This window comes from Electrophorus electricus, chromosome 26 (assembly GCF_041902795.1).
Source record: "Electrophorus electricus isolate QZ-2024a chromosome 26, ASM4190279v1, whole genome shotgun sequence".
Taxonomy (NCBI): Eukaryota; Metazoa; Chordata; class Actinopteri; order Gymnotiformes; family Gymnotidae; genus Electrophorus; species Electrophorus electricus.
The window spans coordinates 2,680,001-2,696,038 of NC_137522.1; the positions used below are offsets into that span (position 1 = coordinate 2,680,001).

Consider the following 16,038-nt stretch of genomic DNA (forward strand, 5'->3'; position numbering starts at 1 on the left):
GTAACATGAAGATGTACTTCCTTCATTACCTCAGACAAAAGTAACTCTGTAACTGATAACACAGAGTTCAAGGAGTGAGAGGCACCGTTGCAGTCAACGTATCACACATGGGACCAGGGGCGGGGCTAGGGGCAAACCACCAAAACATCCCACTTCCTGGGATATTGCTTTGAGGCATAGGGATGCCCAAGGATGATGCGTGTTAAAGGACATTCAGAAAGTATCAAATTAACAGCCTTACTTACTCAAAGGAGTAACGCACGTTACCATGGGTGGAAATACCAGAGATTTACATTGATTTATTGTAATCTTCAACTGCCCAGTAATCTATTTAAAATATTTATTGTCTTTGACAAATGACGGTGGGGCAGAAGAGTCCAGGGCAGAAGAGGAGTTCAGGAGTGAATAACCCGCTGCCCCACCTCCGTGCCTAGGGGCAATCCAGGCCAAGCAGGGAGGAGGAGGAGGTTAGGGGTTAGGGGTGTGTGTATGAGACCGTGAGGAGGAGGTTAGGGGTTAGTGGTTAGGTGTGTGTGTATGAGACAGTGAGGAGGAGGAGGTTAGGGGTTAGGGGTTAGGGGTGTGTGTATGAGACAGTGAGGAGGAGGTTAGGGGTTAGGGGTTAGGGGTTAGGGGTTAGGTGTGTGTGTATGAGACAGTGAGGAGGAGGTTAGGGGTTAGTGGTGTGTGTATAAGATCGTGAGCAGGAGGTTAGGGGTTAGGGGTTAGGAGTTAGGGGTTAGGGGTGTGTGTATGAGACAGTGAGGAGGAAGTTAGGGGTTAGGAGTTAGGGGTTAGGGGTGTGTGTATGAGACAGTGAGGAGGAAGTTAGGGGTTAGGGGTTAGGGGTTAGTGGTGTGTGTATGAGATCGTGAGGAGGAGGTTAGGGGTTAGGGGTGTGTGTATAAGATCGTGAGCAGGAGGTTAGGGGTTAGGAGTTAGGGGTTAGGGGTGTGTGTATAAGACAGTGAGGAGGAGGTTAGGGGTTAGGGGTGTGTGTATGAGACCGTGAGGAGGAGGTTAGGGGTTAGTGGTGTGTGTATGAGATCGTGAGGAGGAGGTTAGGGGTTAGGGGTTAGGAGTTAGGGGTTAGGGGTTAGGGGTTAGGTGTGTGTGTATGAGACAGTGAGGAGGAGGTTAGGGGTTAGTGGTGTGTGTATAAGATCGTGAGCAGGAGGTTAGGGGTTAGGAGTTAGGAGTTAGGGGTTAGGGGTTAGGGGTTAGGGGTGTGTGTATGAGACAGTGAGGAGGAAGTTAGGGGTTAGGGGTTAGGGGTTAGGGGTGTGTGTATGAGACAGTGAGGAGGAAGTTAGGGGTTAGGGGTTAGGGGTTAGGGGTGTGTGTATGAGACAGTGAGGAGGAAGTTAGGGGTTAGGGGTTAGGGGTTAGGGGTTAGGGGTGTGTGTATGAGACAGTGAGGAGGAAGTTAGGGGTTAGGGGTTAGGGGTTAGGGGTGTGTGTATGAGACTGTGAGGAGGAGGTTAGGGGTTAGGGGTTAGGGGTTAGGGGTGTGTGTATGAGACAGTGAGGAGGAAGTTAGGGGTTAGGGGTTAGGGGTTAGGGGTGTGTGTATGAGACTGTGAGGAGGAGGTTAGGGGTTAGGGGTTAGGGGTGTGTGTATGAGATCGTGAGACCTTCTTGTTTCTGTTAATTCCCAGAAACAGCATCAGCTGTCCAACAGGGTCAGTGGAATCAAAGAGAAAAAGCAAAAAAGTCTTTAATACATTAAAACCTCAGAGAGTTACCCTCAGAGTTACCCTCAGAGAGTTGCCCTCAGAGAGTTACCCTCAGAGAGTTGCCCTCAGAGAGTTACCCTCAGAGAGTTGCCCTCAGAGAGTTACCCTCAGAGTTGCCCTCAGAGAGTTGCCCTCAGAGAGTTACCCTCAGAGAGTTGCCCTCAGAGTTACCCTCAGAGAGTTACCCTCAGTGAGTTGCCCTCAGAGTTGCCCTCAGAGAGTTACCCTCAGAGAATTGCCCTCAGAGTTACCCTCAGAGTTACCCTCAGAGAGTTACCCTCAGTGTTACCCTCAGAGAGTTGCCCTCAGAGAGTTACCCTCAGAGAGTTACCCTCAGAGAGTTGCCCTCAGAGTTGCCCTCAGAGTTGCCCTCAGAGAGTTGCCCTCAGAGAGTTACCCTCAGAGAGTTAGCCTCAGAGAGTTAGCCTCAGAGAGTTACCCTCAGAGTTGCCCTCAGTGTTAATCAGAGAGTTACCCTCAGAGAGTTACCCTCAGAGAGTTGCCCTCAAAGAGTTACCCTCAGTGTTACCCTCAGAGAGTTACCCTCAGTGTTGCCCTCAGAGAGTTACCCTCTGTGTTACCCTCTGTGTTACCCTCTGTGTTACCGCCAGTCTTATCGTGACAGTGTTACCATGACGGTGGTCCTAACAAGGACTCAACATAATCATCTTAAATGACTCCATTAACCAGATGACTTTGTATTTATCCATCTCATTAACATCAATTCACAGTGTTTTACATTTTGAACTAAAAGTAAAAGCATCACTGTAGAAGACAGAGTGATTGTGTGTGTGTGTGTGGGGGGGGGTGTTTTGAGGAGTCCTACAACACTAACACACTTCACATACATAGCAAGCCTGGACACACATACATATAGCCACACATAGGCACAAGGACACAACAAAGACTAAGGCGTTCTAACACGCATGTCATCTAACACACGCACACACAAACAGTATGCGTATTTACACGTGGACGCGAACAGCCCCGGATCAGACCCGGTCACGCCATGCTCCTCTTTACGGTGGCGACTCTGAGAGAGTAAGTATCCGTGCTGCTTAGCTACCTCAAACGCTCCGTAGCTAACAGCCGAATCGTGCCCCAGCTGAGCAAAAAGCCCGCGAGCTCCATCGCTCTTCACTGGACTGTAGGTGACAAGTAGAAGTAAGTGAGATGGGGTTTGGGGAGGCTGAGGGGTCATGAAGGGGTCAGAGCAGTACTTACTGAGGTGACACGCCACCCATGGATTGACCCACCAAGGGCGCTGGGTTTTGTGGTCAGTAAAGTAAATTTCTCCCCAAGGCGTTAAGAGTCTGCTTTCAGCCGCCCGGCAGCTGCGCTGTTTAAAGCAGTAACAGTACAAAGAGCTCTAGATCACTTAGGCCTCCCCGACCCGGGCTCCAGGCTCACACTCGGGCTCGCCAAGGTCAAAGAAAGTAATTTGAATCCATGCACAGTGGAGCTAAAATGAAACTTGACTTGAAAAGTTGGCTACTGTCCTGAGTACCATGTTAGCACGCATATGCTGAACCGATTGTGTTGCTGCTCTGAAAAATGTCATACTCTGTTCTAGAGGCGTTGGGGGGGTGCTGCTGGGTAATTAGGGAGGAGCTTCCTGGAGGGGGGGGGGCGCTATTCGGTAAGGGCCCGCCTGCCTCTGTACTGAGGAGAAGGGAAAGAGAGCAACGGAAAAAATTCCATCAAAACAACAAAGGCAGAATAAAACCGCACCCTGATGAGAGAGGGATTTCAGCCAGCAGTGTTCCATTGGGAAAGTGGAGGAATGGACTGGGAATGGACTGGGAATGGACTGGACAGACAGTATAAGTTCATGTGTTTTGGTGCTTCGCATGAGCCACTGGCCATAATTCCACTACAAAACTATCTGTGTGTATGAGGAGTTGGAAGAGTTTGGTTGGGATGGTGCTTGACGTGCAGTGCTGAAAGCACCCCATGCAGCAGGGCAAGCCCGTTACTGAACGCGGCGTCACAAACACACAGTGCCTGACTGACTCCCGGGATTCAGGCCAGGCGTTTTTGCTCTCAGGGAAACGGCACTGCCTGGGTGTCTAACGCAGTCGCCGAGTTAATCATTTGATTCAGTGACAATGATGTTTAACAGGGTTTGTGGTACCAAAATCTTTCGAGTGTGGTCACTGAACTACCTTTGCTAGATTAGAGGTGACACCCGTTCAAAGTCCAACTTCAACGACACAGAAAGCACATCTTCCTGACTGCACTGTTCCAACAAAGTCGAGCCAGATGTCAAAAGCAGCATTTCTGCATCAGTGGACCGGCAGAGAGGATCAGCAGGAGGCACCGGCCCTATCCCACAAGCCCACCATGCTGTTCTCTACAGCCAAAGATCGATATCGATCTCTCTCTCTCTCTCTCCCTCTCTCTCTCCCTCTCTCTCTCCTTCTCACCACACCTAATCTACATCTTTTCTTTTTGGATTGCCAAAACTCAGATTACAACACCTGTCTTATGAAGTAGATTAAATATGACATTAAAAAAGTCTATACTTAATTCTAAGTCTAAAAAAACAGTTAAGATTGTTCATTAAACATCTGGAAGCTAAGTGAAAGGTGTGGTTTTGTATGCCTCTTGGAACACTTTAAACAGTTGGCAGCGAAGCAGAGATGCCGTTTTCCATTTTATCACGAAGCATTTGTGAGAAGAAAAGCTGGACAGCAGGTTTAAGGACAGCACAATTAAGGACAGGACATTTAAGCTTCAGGGGGGAAGAGCTACGGCCTATCCACTGGCCAGATCACTGTGTGTGTGTGTGTGTGTGTGTGTCTGTTATATGCTAATACTACTGTTATATGTCATAATGCTAATACTACTGTTATATGTCATAATGCTAATACTACTGTTATATGCTAATACTACTGTTATATGTCATAATGCTAATACTACTGTTATATGTCATAATGCTAATACTACTGTTATATGCTAATACTACTGTTATATGTCATAATGCTAATACTACTGTTATATGTCATAATGCTAATACTACTGTTATATGCTAATACTACTGTTATATGTCATAATGCTAATACTACTGTTATATGCTAATACTACTGTTATATGCTAATACTACTGTTATATGCTAATACTACTGTTATATGTCATAATGCTAATACTACTGTTATATGCTAATACTACTGTTATATGTCATAATGCTAATACTACTGTTATATGTCATAATGCTAATACTACTGTTATATGCTAATACTACTGTTATATGTTATAATGCTAATACTACTGTTATATGTCATAATGCTAATACTACTGTTATATGCTAATACTACTGTTATATGTCATAATGCTAATACTACTGTTATATGTCATAATGCTAATACTACTGTTATATGCTAATACTACTGTTATATGCTAATACTACTGTTATATGTCATAATGCTAATACTACTGTTATATGCTAATACTACTGTTATATGCTAATACTACTGTTATATGTCATAATGCTAATACTACTGTTATATGCTAATACTACTGTTATATGCTAATACTACTGTTATATGTCAATGCTAATACTACTGTTATATGTCATAATGCTAATACTATTGTTATATGCTAATACTACTGTTATATGCTAATACTACTGTTATATGTCATAATGCTAATACTACTGTTATATGTCATAATGCTAATACTACTGTTATATGCTAATACTACTGTTATATGTCATAATGCTAATACTACTGTTATATGTCATAATGCTAATACTACTGTTATATGCTAATACTACTGTTATATGTCATAATGCTAATACTACTGTTATATGTCATAATGCTAATACTACTGTTATATGCTAATACTACTGTTATATGTCATAATGCTAATACTACTGTTATATGCTAATACTACTGTTATATGCTAATACTACTGTTATATGTCATAATGCTAATACTACTGTTATATGCTAATACTACTGTTATGTCATAATGCTAATACTACTGTTATATGTCATAATGCTAATACTACTGTTATATGCTAATACTACTGTTATATGTCATAATGCTAATACTACTGTTATATGTCATAATGCTAATACTACTGTTATATGCTAATACTACTGTTATATGTCATAATGCTAATACTACTGTTATATGCTAATACTACTGTTATATGCTAATACTACTGTTATATGTCATAATGCTAATACTACTGTTATATGCTAATACTACTGTTATATGCTAATACTACTGTTATATGTCATAATGCTAATACTACTGTTATATGCTAATACTACTGTTATATGCTAATACTACTGTTATATGTCAATGCTAATACTACTGTTATATGTCATAATGCTAATACTATTGTTATATGCTAATACTACTGTTATATGCTAATACTACTGTTATATGTTATTATCCTACAAGTTGTGATGCTGCAAAGGGAAAATACAATAATAAAAATGCAATAATAGCTGAGGAGTGCGAGTGAGTGAGTGAAAGAAAATGTACTTGAACAATACATACTTAATATTAAGAACAGTGGATGTGAGGCTCCACTCTGGATGTGGAGAGTGGAGGCTCATATTAAGAACAGTGGATGTGAGGCTCAGTGGATGTGAGGCTCCACTCTGACATCACCTGCATGACCCTACATTTAGGGTTTGGGTAGAGTTAAGGTTAAGGTTTGGGTAGAGTTAGGGTTTGGGTAAAGTTAGGGTTAGGGTTTGGGTAGAGTTAGGGTTAGGGTAGAGTTAAGGTTGAGTTAGGGTTAGGGTAGAAGTAGAGTTAGGGTTTGGGTAGAGTTAAGGTTAAGGTTTGGGTAGAGTTAGGGTTTGGGTAAAGTTGGGGTTAGGGTTAGGGTTTGGGTAAAGTTAGGGTTAGGGTAGAGTTAAGATTGAGTTAGGGTTAGGGTAGAAGTAGAGTTAGGGTTTGGGTAGAGTTAAGGTTAAGGTTTGGGTAGAGTTAGGGTTTGGGTAAAGTTAGGGTTAGGGTTTGGGTAGAGTTAGGGTTAGGGTAGAGTTAAGGTTGAGTTAGGGTTAGGGTAGAAGTAGAGTTAGGGTTTGGGTAGAGTTAGGGTTAGCATAGAGATAGAGTTAGGGTTAGGGTAGAGTTAGGATTGAGTTAGGATTAGGGTAGAGTTAGGGTTATGCCAGGTCTCACCTCCATGAGCAGAGCAGTGTAGCTCAGTGGTTAATGTACTGAATTAATAATCAGAAAGTGGCCAGTTCAAGCCCCACTACCACCAAGATGCCACTGTCGGGCCCCTGAGCAAGACCCTCAATTACTCAACTTGTGTTCAGTCGTAATTGTAAGTTGCTTTGTATAAAAGCATCAGCTAAACGCCGTAACTGTTAATGACCTGCAGGTGGAGGAAGCATGATTGTCTTCATAAGATTTGAAGGATGTTATGGTATTTGGAGTTGGGTTGTGACAGCTGGTTACTTCACATGCTTAATTCTATATTTTCTCTTGGTCTTACACACAACTGTGTATGACTGTGTTCAACACCCAGTCCTGTGGCGTGTTTGTGTGGTGATGTGTAGTCTCAGAGCTGTAGAAACATAGATCACTCTACACAGCAAGCTCTACAGTCGTGGCCAAGTTTTGAGCTATGTATGTACTAGCTCAAATTTTGGGTTTTTACAAAGTTTGCTGCTTCCGTTTTTATGGTGGCAATTTGCATTTACTATAGATTGTGAAGAGTGATCAGATGAATTGCAATTAATTGAAAAGTCATTCCTTGCCATGAAAATTAACTTTACAAACATTACTGCATTCCAACCACTGCACTTCAGCCCTGCCACAAAATGGCCTGCTAACCTCATTTCAGTAATCTTCTCGTTAGCTCAGGAGAAAGTATTAACAAGGACAAGGCAGCTGATCAACCATTTAGCAAATTAAACATTAATCAAATCATCAAGAACTTCAAGGAGAGGTTCAATTGCAGTGAAGAAGGCTTCAGGGCGCCCAAGAAAGTCAAGAAAGCACAAGGACCTTCTCTTAAAGAGGATGCAGCTACAGGATCGGGTCACCACCAGTGCAGAGCTTGCTCAGGAATGGCAGAAGGCAGATGTGAGGACATCTGCACGTACAGATGGCTTGGTGTCCAGAAGGGCAGGAAAGAAACCACTTCTTTCCAAGAAAAACATCAAGGACAGACTGACATTCTGCAGGAGGTACAGGGATTGGACTGCAGAGGACTGGGGTAAAGTTATTTTCTATGATGAAGTCCGCTTCAGTCTATTTGGGACATCTGGACAAATGATTGTCCGGAGAAGAAAAGGTGAGCGCTACCATGAGTCCCGTGTCATGCCAACAGTGAGGCATCCTGCAACCATTGATGTGTGGAGTTGCTTCTCATCCAAGGGAGTGGGTTTGCTCAAAGTTTTGCCTAAGAACAGTGTCATGAATGGCATCAAAACATCCTCCAAGAGCAAGTTCTCCGAATGAGCCAGGAGCAATTTGGTGATGAACAATGCTTTTTCCAGCATGATGGAGCACCAAGTCACAAGGCAAAAATGATAACCAAGTGGCTCAGTGAACAAAACATTAAGGAAACTCCCCAGATCTCAATCCTATTGAGAACCTGTGGTCAATCCTCAAAAAGAGGGTGGACAAACAAACACAGAAACTGTGATCAACTCCAAGCACTGATTAGGCAAGAATGGGTTGCCATCAGTCAAGATTTTGCCCAGAAGCTGATATTCAGCATGCCAAGACAAAATGCAGAATTGCACGCTCTGCATGACACTCTACACAGAATGCGCTACAAAGTGAGCTGTTTTTTCTGAGTCGCATAAGTGAGTCACGAGGGCCTAGCTGCATCCTCCACTCAGAGAACCATGTGTGTGTTTGTGTGTGTGTGTATGTGTGTACACACGCATGCATTTGTGTGTGTGGAGCCCCACCGATGTTGCGATGGGACACAGAGAACCCTGTTGTGTGTAGACACAGAGAACCCTATGTTGTGTGCATGTGTGTGTGTGTGTGTGTGTGTGTGTGTATGTGTGTGTGTGTGTGTGTGGACACAGAGAACCCTATATTTGTGTGCATGTGTGTGTGTGTGTGTGTGTGTGTGTGTGTGTGTGTGTGTGTGTGTGTGTGGACACAGAGAACCCTGGACTAGCTGTTGTAGTCTGAGTTCAAGTTTGATGGAAGTGATTATTCATGTAATAAACACACTACTAGACACAGTACTACAGTGTCTTCACAGATCACATTATGTGTGTGTGTGTGCGCGCGTTTGTCTGTGTGTGTATGTGTGGCCTCACCGAGGTTGGGCTGAGACAGAGCCATGGAGCGCTGCTGCACACCCCCGCTGCCAGCGGACGCCTGGGAGTGCAGACTCATCTGGGTCACGTTGGCCGTCATGGTCTTCCGTGGGTCATGCCATGTGGTGATCTTATCCACGTGACTGCAGACGTGACACACACACACACAATATTTACCAAAAAGGATTTCAGGGATTCTCTATCTGAATCTTGAACAACAATGCTTTCAGTCTGGCAAAATAAACCATTCCAGGTGCTGTAATTGCCTCTATAAACAAAAGCACAAAATGTCTACAAAAACATTTAAGATCATGTTCTGGGTGGAAAATTGTGTTATCAGTGTCACAGCAAACTTTCCTAATCCAACCCCAACGTAACAAGCAACAGCTGAGAGTCAGAGCCGTACAGCGAGAGTAGCAGGCGGGTGTGGAGGGGCAGTACATGTCCCAGGTGGCGTGTCCAAGGGGGAGTCTCTAAATTGGAGTTTGAGCAAAGTCACTCGTCAAATAAACTCGTCCAGATTAAACCAACCACGAGCGAGATCTTTAGAGTTCATGAAAGTTGGAGTTATTTAACCCAGGGACAAAGCACAGGGGCACTTGTCATGATTGTGCTTGTAGTCATGGTTACTCACAGTCGCGTTTACTCTGAAGAGCACGTGCTGGAATGTGATCCCGTGGAGATGACAGCCACACCGGTTCCATGGCCCAGTGGCACCTGCCCCATGCAGTGTTTACGAAGGCTTTCTTGTTTATGCCCACTTCCCCGTGTACGCTACACTAAACCCTCGGCCTTTCAGAGGATCTTTCACAATCCGTGACTCACTCAACAGCTCTACAAATGATTTCACACGCTCATACGCTCCAGTAGATTCAAATCACCCTTCATTTCTTCTGGTAGTTTCTGCTGGTGGAGCCGTTAACAGCCCTCTTGTGGACTGAAACCACTCACAAACTGTGGAGTCAGAGTTTGGCTCCCACTGGGTTTGGGTTCCTCAGATGTCCGGGCCTGATGGTTCACAGCTCGTGAGGCCCAGCGACGTGATGGAGGCACGGTGAGACAAACTGGCTGGCTTACCCAGCGGAGTGGAGATTAGTCGTTTCCCGCCACACTGACAGCAGAGCTTGGCAGCGAACAGCATGGCGACAGCAGATTAGACACCGTGACCTTTCAGGAAGTACAGGCTACTACATTCCACCGGCGCATGGCTACAACCCTAAAAGACGCTACCAAGCTCCCATGTGAAGAGCACTGTCTGCCCAGACACTATGGTCAGAAGTGTTTCTCTGTTGTGTGTAGTTCATAGCTCAGCGTTACGGGCTCAAGGGGTGAGTGACTGTCCAGGAGACGCCCCGTCATGGTGAGAAACACATGGCGTGAATCAGCAGCAGGGATCTGATTTACAGTGCCGAGGTGCTTGGAGTCGTTTGTCACCGGGCGAGGGGGATTTGTACACGTCTGTATGGGAGGGAGGATAAGACACACACTCGACTCCGAGCAGGCTCAGACACGTCAGACTTTGAGCTTGGATACTCTTGGATTAAGATGAATGAAGATGTGGCTAAATGATCACCAGACATCACTGAACAAAGCAGACAATGAAGAAAGCTTTTCCCAGCTCAACAAAAACTATGACCATAAAAAAAAGAAAAATAAATCATTAAATGAACACTGTGAAATATTCACTCTAATCTCCAGCTATTGTATCTGAGGCATATGGTCGATTACCATAGACAATCATTGACAGGTTTCCCTACACAGAACACATTGACTGGAAATGTACAAGACGTCCTCAGCACCTACCCTTCAGTTTCGGTAAACGGGTTTTCCATTCCTTTGGAGGTATTGAAAATGTGTTGAATTGATTGCCCCTGGTAACTGCCCTTATACTAAATACTGGATAGACAGAGGCCGGGCTGAAAACACTGCATTATCCCTTCAGGTTGGTGTGCTGGTGTGAAGTTAAGAGTGGAAGATTCAGACCATAATGAAATATCTGAGTGAGTCTCACAACGCTGTTTTGTGAAAGAAAGACCTGATGTTTACTGAAAAAAAACCACACAAATGCATTCACGAGTTTGGGAGGCACAGTGAAGCACATATACATACATACATACATACATACACATTATATATATATATATATACACACACAGACACACACAGACACACACACACATACACACACACACATATATATAAACACTTGCGCATACATATGAAACATTTTCAAATAAAAAGCCTACTACTTACATTTGTGTATGATCATTTAAACTTGCATATACACACACTTGCACATTCATTCACTGGTGCATAAACAGAGTTTAACTAGGCTTGTGTGTGGCCCCGTGTGTGTAAAGCGATTTTTAGTGCACCCGGAAGTCAGCAAGTCAGTAAGTGTTTATACACATGTGCACACGCACACACGCACACACACACGCACACACACACACAGGAAATTGAGAAGAACAATAGCTGTGTAGTGGACCTAGGGCGACAACAGGACTGAAACCCTAACCCACTCCTCACCTCCCTTCACCCCTCCCCCACCGTCCAGTCAGCCAGCTGGACACAACTACACAGACCCCGCCTCCCTGCCAGTGTACTAGCAGACCCCGCCTCCCTGCCAGATTACTAGCAGTATAAAGCCCTGCCTCCCTGCCAGTGTACTAGCAGCATAAAGCCCCGCCTCCCTGCCAGTGTACTAGCAGACCCCACCTCCCTGCCAGTGTACTAGCAGCATAAAGCCCCGCCTCCCTGCCAGTGTACTAGCAGACCCCACCTCCCTGCCAGTGTACTAGCAGCATAAAGCCCCGCCTCCCTGCCAGTGTACTAGCAGACCCCGCCTCCCTGCCAGATTACTAGCAGCATAAAGCCCCGCCTCCCTGCCAGTGTACTAGCAGCATAAAGCCCCGCCTCCCTGCCAGTGTACTAGCAGCATAAAGCCCCGCCTCCCTGCCAGTGTGCTAGCAGTATAAAGCCCCACCTCCCTGCCAGTGTACTAGCAGCATAAAGCCCCGCCTCCCTGCCAGTGTGCTAGCAGTATAAAGCCCCACCTCCCTGCCAGTGTACTAGCAGCATAAAGCCCCGCCTCCCTGCCAGTGTGCTAGCAGTATAAAGCCCCACCTCCCTGCCAGTGTACTAGCAGCATAAAGCCCTGCCTCCCTGCCAGTGTACTAGCAGACCCCACCTCCCTGCCAGTGTACTAGCAGCATAAAGCCCCACCTCCCTGCCAGTGTACTAGCAGACCCCGCCTCCCTGCCAGTGTACTAGCAGCATAAAGCCCCGCCTCCCTGCCAGTGTGCTAGCAGTATAAAGCCCCACCTCCCTGCCAGTGTACTAGCAGCATAAAGCCCCGCCTCCCTGCCAGTGTACTAGCAGACCCCGCCTCCCTGCCAGTGTACTAGCAGCATAAAGCCCCGCCTCCCTGCCAGTGTACTAGCAGACCCCGCCTCCCTGCCAGTGTACTAGCAGCATAAAGCCCCGCCTCCCTGCCAGTGTACTAGCAGCATAAAGCCCCGCCTCCCTGCCAGTGTACTAGCAGCATAAAGCCCCGCCTCCCTGCCAGTGTACTAGCAGACTCCGCCTCCCTGCCAGTGTACTAGCAGGATAAAACCCCGCCTCCCTGCCTGTGCACTAGCACTGGATATGACAATGCTGTCATGCAGAGATCTGAACTTCCAGATGTGGACAGGACGTCTCTCACACAGAGACAGATGTCTAGCCACGCATGATGGGGTCAACTAAAGCCAGAATAAGATTCTATACCAGTAGATTTAATCGCTTGCAGCACATGCACAGACACACATATAAACAAGTTTGTCAAGTGTCAGAAGAGTAGCAGTAGTCTGAAGTTTGGTGAGCACGTCACCATATTCCTGACTGTAGGCTTTCGCATAAATAACTTTATCACCGTTAGCCATCTACCAGTTGTGTAAGGATATTTAAACATAACTCCTAAATCCACACCACAGTTCTCTGTGTACAGAACAAAAACGCAAAGGAAACTATAAAGAGTTTATTAATGGAGTCAACCTGTGTCTGAGGAGTCTTTCACTATTAAGATTACCAGCCCAAAGCGATATCAAGAGGCTTAGCACAGGCTCTGAGGTTGGGTAAAAGACAGCACAACAAAAACCAGAGCTGGATTCCTCCATAGGCTGCAGCTCAGTTTAAGACATCATAAACAGATTTACCTTCTGTCAATCAAATGAAGCATACAAATACGGGGTGTCTTGATCGAGTCCCTGAAAACGCTCCACCCAATGTGTGCAAGGAGCACGGAACATGGATCACAGAACCAGGAACACAGATCACGGAGCATGGCTCTTGCGCAACTCCACCATAATAAGAAAAAGCTAAATGTGTATTAAATGTTAAGCACCACCTAATGGACCTCCATGAAGATTTCACATTATCTTAACTACTGGAAACGGATATGTGAATTAAAATGAAAATAACATGTTAATTTCTTTAAAAATGACAAATTCATGTAAATTGGTGGAAGAACCCGATGCCACTCCGGAAATTCCAGAAGGTTGCTGAGGGATGTCACTGGTGGAAACAATACTGCGATCAAACACCAAACACCCAACATTAGAATTTTTAACCAACATTAGAAACGTCGCACTGAGCTACTAATGACAGCAGCTAGCTGAACACAAATGTTCAGTTACCGTTGTTTGCATTCATAAGATGCTCTATAAAGATGTCCTATTGTACATTGAATTATTGCAGCCAAAGAAAACACATTTTGTGCATCACCAACTTCTTGAGATGTTGTCCACCGTCTACTTCACAGGGATGATGTTTATGAGGTTTGGAAGACAGCGGCTGAAGCGAAATAAGCTGTATTCCTTCAGTTTGTCAAAAACATGTTTTCTAACCATCAATAATCACAAGTTAGAGATTTAGCTTTCTCTGTATTTGTGTGTTTGACACCTTCATCTTAGCTGGTGCTTATTCTTTAATGTTAAAAAGGTGCATAACTACACAATCTTATTTACCACCATACAGTAAGGCATTTAATCATATTACTTTCTTCAATAATCAGGGCTCAAAACTTCAAAACCTCAATGGTAACCTGAGAAATCCAAAACATATACACTTACTGATCGGATTATTGGAAACCGCCACACTGTAACTGTACAGTTATTGACTAGCCAATGCACTGGACAGTTTGTGTTAGTCACTCAGTCTAATCTTATGTGTAATTAAGTGTAATCATATATAATCATGTCATATATTATAAGGTACTTTGTTCATGTTTATAGTTATTCGTTTTGATGCATTATTTTGCTTTTATATTTAGTTTTGTGCTCTGATGGTAGTGGAGTGACTTCTTATACAGGCAGGAGCAGCCCGCAAGGCACAGATGCTGTCACTGCCACTGGAGGGTGTGGCTCTGTCCCAGGGTGGGTGTGGCTCTGTCCCAGGGTGGGCGTGGCTGTGTCCCAGGGTGGGTGTGGCTCTGCCCCAGGGTGGGTGTGGCTCTGTGCAGCTGCAGGCTAAATTTAAGCAGCAAACCCAAGACTGGAATAAACCAGCAGCTGTTATACCCCCCCCCCATCACACTCACATACATACCCACACCCTCAAACACTAGTAAACTCACACACACACAATCATACACACACACACACACACACACACACACACACACACACACACACACATATATATATATATTCACACACATTCACAAACTCACTCTCTCTCTCTCTCTCTCTCTCTCTCTCTCTCTCCCTCCCTCCCTCAAACACACTCACAAACACACCTACAAGAGCTTAGCTATTGTTACCACAAACACAACATGTGAGTGTCCGACAGGATCTAACAGCACATGTACCATTAATATAACATATTAAACAGAACTGTCTGGTTTTCAAGATACAGATTAAACCCAGTCGTATAAAAACATTTATTCCCATGGGAACACTGTGACAAAGCAGAACAGCCTCAACGCAGATGGCTGGAAACTCTTCTCGGAGACAGCAGACTTCCCAGCACTCCCAGGATGGATACGTGCCATGCCTGCAGTACCACTCATCCAAAACTGGAAAAAGGAGCTGGAAGGAAATTTCATAACCCGAAGAAGAGAATAAGTGGCCCACATTTCATGTTGGATGCTATTATCCCACACCGGAGGGATCAGGAAAGCAGGGCGCCATGTGCATTCCTGAGAGGTAAAGTCCCCTCCACAGTCTCGCACGTCTCATCTATCTAACGTACATAGTGCAGCTGCAGCAGACCTGAAGACACCAGAGTCCAGTGCCAAAGACATCAGAGACATCTAGACAAGAATGACTTACTCGGTCAAGAGCACAGATGTTATAATACAACCAAGAGCCCAGAGTAATGTCCCGCAGACACTACAATACAACCGAGAGCCCAGAGAAATGTCCCGCAGACACTACGATACAACCGAGAGCCCAGAGAAATGTCCCGCAGACACTACGATACAACCGATAGCCCAGAGAAATGTCCCGCAGACACTACAATACAAACGAGAGCCCAGAGTAATGTCCCGCAGACACTACAATACAAACGAGAGCCCAGAGTAATGTCCCGCAGACACTACGATACAACCGAGAGCCCAGAGAAATGTCCCGCAGACACTACAATACAAACGAGAGCCCAGAGTAATCTCCCGCAGACACTACGATACAACCAAGAGCCCAGAGTAATGTCCGGCAGACACTACGATACAACCAAGAGCCCAGAGTAATGTCCCGCAGACACTACGATACAAACAAGCACTTGCACCATCCAAAAGACAGCAAAAACTATTTCCCTTATGTGTGGATTTATATTATTGGGAGTACATGCCTCTCCTGTTGACCACCAGGGAAGGGTGTGTGCTGAGGGTATGTGTAGGGTGTGTGCAGTGTGTGTAGGGGTCTGAGTCTCCAGCATGCCTGTGCTGCTGGTGAAACCAACCATCATCATCTTCATCCTCATCATCATCATCATCATCATGCCCAGTCCAGCACAGTCCAGTTCAGCACTGCCTCCTAAGTATGCCATATCCTGTAGCGCTGTGCG

The 16,038-nt window shown here is 45.2% G+C and overlaps 1 protein-coding gene across 2 annotated transcripts in view; it reads right to left on the minus strand.

Moving 5' to 3' along the window:
- wwtr1 (WW domain containing transcription regulator 1) overlaps positions 1-16,038 on the minus strand; it is a 36,196-nt gene that overhangs the window by 10,055 nt on the left and 10,103 nt on the right. For both annotated transcript variants that reach the window (XM_035523244.2, XM_035523243.2), the window contains exon 2: positions 8,995-9,137. In XM_035523244.2, the coding sequence (XP_035379137.1) occupies positions 8,995-9,137 (143 nt within the window). The remainder of the gene's footprint in view (positions 1-8,994; positions 9,138-16,038) is intronic.